A 4,856-nucleotide genomic window follows, 5' to 3' on the forward strand; every position below is an offset into this window, starting at 1 on the left:
GATAGAACGAGATTTAACGTGATTTGGTCGTACAATGTCCTCGTTTGGACTACGGTACGGCCAAATCTCGTTCTATCTCGTTCGAACTCTGACGTCAAGGAACGTCGAGGCCGGTCGGGACCAATCACGGCAAATAGCCTGGGACCACCGGTTGCCGTAGGCATCGCTTCTGATTTCTTGTCTGAGGCCGAAATACCAATTTGAATTTTTTTCCCAAAAGCATGCTATAAGTACATTGGCCGTAGGCGACAGATGCTACTGCCAATATACTTATAGCATGCTTTTGGGAAAAAAATTCAAATTGGTATTTCGGCCTCAGACAAGAAATCAAAAGTAATGCCTACGGCATCCGGTGGTCCCAACCTATTTGCCGTGATCGGTTCCGACCGGACTCGACGTTCCTTGACGTCACTTTGAACGAGATTAGACGAGATTTAACGTGATTTGGTCGTACAATGTCCTCGTTTGGACTACGGTACGGCCAAATCTCGTTCTATCTCGTTCGAACTCTGACGTCAAGGAACGTCGAGGCCGGTCGGGACCAATCACGGCAAATAGCCTGGGACCACCGGTTGCCGTAGGCATCGCTTCTGATTTCTTGTCTGAGGCCGAAATACCAATTTGAATTTTTTTCCCAAAAGCATGCTATAGGGCGTATTCACGTGACGTAGGCATGACGTCATCACTACGCGTGCCCATAGCGGCGGACATCTTGGTGTTCACCCGCAGGCCTGCAGCGCGCGCTCGACAACAAAGTTGTAGACAGAAGAAGTTCTCCGAAATGGAGGAAAGTGAGATTGTATGTCCGTTATCTGACTATGCAAGAAGCCTTGCACCTCATGTCCGTCAGCGCTACCAGGAGAAGATTTCCGCTGTTGGAATCGACCCTTTTTTGATTCAAGATGAGCAGCTAGACGCGGATCGCTTGCCACCAATGGAGTCGCTTGACCTTGTCTCATACTTAGTACTGGAGACAAGTTTCTACTCCCAGGAGCGTTTCAAGGCCTACAAAAGTCTTGAGGCTTACAATTATGTGGTATCCGGCTTTGTGGAAAGCGTCAAGGGAAAACGTATAGATGGGAAACATGTCGTGGTTGGCAAAGTGAAGCATTCCCAGAAGTGGAATGACCCCTGCGTCCTTGTGTGGGTTATCACAAGTCCCGGCGGGACGATTTTGAGCGCTCACTGTCGTGACTGCCTGGCAGGATTGGGTGAGTGTTGTTCACATGTAGCCAGCGTGTTATTTTACCTAGAAATGTACCACCGAGTAAGTGCTGACGTCGCCTCGACTGACTTAGCAAATGCATGGCTCCCTCCAGCGTTATCACGCACAGCCTCGGCCTTGCCAATGGAAAACATTGATTTTAGCTCGCCGAAGAAGCTTAAGAATAATATGACGATGCTAGCGGGAACGTGCGCTGAACCACCACCATCTCACGACGTGCTCACAGAAGAAGAGAAGAAGCATACACCAAGTGAAGGTGAGATGAATGAATTGTTTGAGAACCTTGACAAGGTGAAGTTCAAGCCGGTGGTGTTGAGCACGGACGAACAACACTGTGAATCGTTTATTCCCAAGAGCAAATATGTTAGCACAATTTCAGACCTTTCTGACGGTAAATATCTGAAAATGAGTTACGACCAACTCATGGAGGCCTGCTCAAATGTTCACCTACAACTATCTGATGATGACAGGAAATTAATCGAGGAGGACACCAGAGACCAGGCAAGGGGAGGATCATTCTTCAAACACAGGGCAGGGAGGATTGGGGCATCAATGTCCAAACAAGCCTGTGCTACCAACCCAGCCCAGCCATCACAGTCCCTTATCAGAACAATTTGCTATCCTAAGAGTTTCACGTTCACAACAGAAGCCACAGAACACGGGTGCAAACATGAACAAAAAGCAGTGGCTGAGTATGAAAAATTCATGCAGACCCAACACACCAACTTCAGAGTGCATCAGTGTGGAATGTCGGTTCATCCAGAACACCAATTTTTACATGCAACCCCTGACTTTGTCTGCAGTTGCGACTGTTGTGGCCAGGGTTGTGGAGAAGTGAAGTGTCCCTACTGCTTAAAAGAAATGGACTTCGATGAATATGTAAAGAAGCGAAGCTCATGCATGGACCAGACTTTTCTACTGAAGAAGGACCACAAGTATTATTACCAGGTACAGCAACAGCTGTTTGCAACAGGCAAAAGTTACTGTGACTTTGTTGTATGCTCAGTAAGTGACAGCAGACAGGCCAGGATAGCTGTAGAAAGGATAAAGCCAGACTTGGAGCACTGGAACACTGTTGTACCAAAGCTAGCACAGTTCTGGAGGTTTTGTATTTTGCCAGAAATCCTCGGTAGATGGTTTACACAGAAAAGAGACATTGATCTGCAGCCTGCTACTGGTACTGGCATATGTTTCTGTAGGAGCGCATCAGACTCACAAGTTGTTAAATGCACCAGTCAAACATGTCCCATCACAACATTTCATCTGTCTTGTTTGAAGATCACTGGAGTGCCAGCTAAATGGCTTTGCCCACTCTGTCACATCTCTCACAAGTCATCCAAACTGAAATCTGTCAACACAAAATCCAAGAAGACGAGTGCTGCTCCTCAGAAAGCCCTGAAACTCCAGTCAATATGTGTTTGCAAGAAAACACCAATGGTAACAGACAAACTCCTAGAATGCCATAATGACAGTTGTGGGAATGGGAAATTCTTCCATCTACACTGCATCAACTACAAAAAAATGCCAAATAATGCTTCCACTACATGGTTATGTTTACAGTGCAGGAAGAAGCAACGTGTAAGCAAATCATTTCAGCAGGAGCCTGACACTGCCTCATCAGTTAACCATGTGTTAGACTTAGAGAGAGAAGGACTGACCATCACAAGTGTAAATCATAACAACAATATTGAAAGGTTTGCACCACTATGTAACCTGACAGATGATCACTACGCCCTGATAACAGATCCATCAGGGTGGCTAGACTGTGATATTATACACAATGCCCATGTCCTTCTCAAGAGAGTCAATCCATCTATGGACGGGTTACAGAGAACAACTCTCGGACCTTGGCGCACTTTTGCAAGAGTCAAGAATCCCTTCATCCAAATTCTGCACACTGGAAGAAGTCACTGGGTGTGTTGCAGTACTGTCAAGAGTAATGATGGAGTTGTAGACTTATATGACAGTCTCTTTCACAACATCATTCAAGCTGAGATTGAAGAGCAAGTCAAATGTTTAGTTGGTGAGGACAATAATGAAGGTCTTCGGGTTGTTGCTGTTCAGCAACAACCAAATTCAGTAGATTGTGGAGTATTTGCAATCGCATTTGCCACCTGCCTGGCATATGGAATTCTCCCTCAGTCCGTAGACTTTAACCAGCCACAACTGAGGGCTCATTTGGCTTCTTGCTTCAAGAATGAGAAGCTGGAACTGTTCCCAACATATTGACTGCTCAAAATTCAGTCACATCAGTCCTGAGGATGCCCCCCTCCCCATCCCCACACACTGGCTAAGCTGTGATGAGAAGGCACTGTTGGTCATGCACTACAGTTACAGGTGAGAATATTTCCTACTTTTTATCTGTCATTTCTAGTTGACATGGAGATTTTCTTTCTCGGTATCTGTTCTTCATGTAGAAATAAAACCTTTATTGTTCTTCCTCCTGTTTACAGTGAAGAGGATGCCCCCCTCCCCATCCCCACACACTGGCTAAGCTGTGATGAGAAGGCACTGTTGGTCATGCACTACAGTTACAGGTGAGAATATTTCCTACTTTTTATCTGTCATTTCTAGTTGACATGGAGATTTTCTTTCTCGGTATCTGTTCTTCATGTAGAAATAAAACCTTTATTGTTCTTCCTCCTGTTTACAGTGAAGAGGATGCCCCCCTCCCCATCCCCACACACTGGCTAAGCTGTGATGAGAAGGCACTGTTGGTCATGCACTACAGTTACAGGTGAGAATATTTCCTACTTTTTATCTGTCATTTCTAGTTGACATGGAGATTTTCTTTCTCGGTATCTGTTGTTCATGTAGAAATAAAACCTTTATTGTTCTTCCTCCTGTTTACAGGTTCTAGAAGAGCATCGCTCCTGAGTATGCCCCCCTCCCCACCACTGGCTGAGCTGTGAGAAGGCACTATGGGATGTACATGTATGACACAGTTACAGGTGAGAACGTTCTTACTTTTTATTACTCTCATCTGTCATTTCTAGTTAACCTGGTGATAATGTTGTTGTCGGTATCTGTTCTTCACATAGAAATTGACTATTTATTGTTCTTCCTCCTGTTTACAGTGCAAAGTTCCAGACAAGAAGTTGATTTGTTCTAGAAGACTGCTACCAAATCTCCACACGAAGGAAGGTTCAATATGTGCCCTCTCTTTCCTACTCCATTACTGACTGGGGCAATAAAGTCCTAAGTTGTTTGGATAAAGATGTAAATAAATTCCTGAAGCATTGTTTACTACTCCACTCGATACTTGTATTGTCATTCAACGTTATTGAATAATTAGTTTTTCTTGCAATTGTCTGTAGCTCAAGAAGCGTGTTGTAACACTATGATAATCACAATTTGAGGCAATATCTGTACAACTGTACAAGACTTTTTACAAATACATTTTAGCGCTATCCTGTAAAGTGACATAGCATCTTAAAGCACAAAGACAAATAAAGAAAGGCATTACTACTAGTAATGTTACTGATAATGACACAAAAAGCATCAGGTATTTACAGATCTAACGTTAGATATGAACAAGGAAATGCTCCAGCATTTTCTCCAGTATCAAACAGTTTCAACTACTTAAGTCTTGTGCAAAGAATGTAACATTTATGCATGTAGCAAGAAAGGC

The 4,856-nt window shown here is 44.2% G+C and overlaps 1 protein-coding gene across 1 annotated transcript; it reads left to right on the forward strand.

The window, feature by feature from the left end:
• Positions 1-650: 650 nt before the first annotated feature.
• Positions 651-4,474, forward strand: LOC136427349 (uncharacterized). Its single transcript, XM_066416169.1, has 5 exons — positions 651-3,562; positions 3,679-3,762; positions 3,879-3,962; positions 4,079-4,176; positions 4,303-4,474. Exon 1 carries the CDS (start codon positions 674-676, stop codon positions 3,452-3,454), a length of 2,781 nt encoding a protein of 926 aa, XP_066272266.1. The 5' UTR covers positions 651-673; the 3' UTR covers positions 3,455-3,562; positions 3,679-3,762; positions 3,879-3,962; positions 4,079-4,176; positions 4,303-4,474.
• Positions 4,475-4,856: the final 382 nt, after the last annotated feature.

The sequence above is a fragment of the Branchiostoma lanceolatum genome, chromosome 2 (genome assembly GCF_035083965.1).
Source record: "Branchiostoma lanceolatum isolate klBraLanc5 chromosome 2, klBraLanc5.hap2, whole genome shotgun sequence".
NCBI lineage: Eukaryota > Metazoa > Chordata > Leptocardii > Amphioxiformes > Branchiostomatidae > Branchiostoma > Branchiostoma lanceolatum.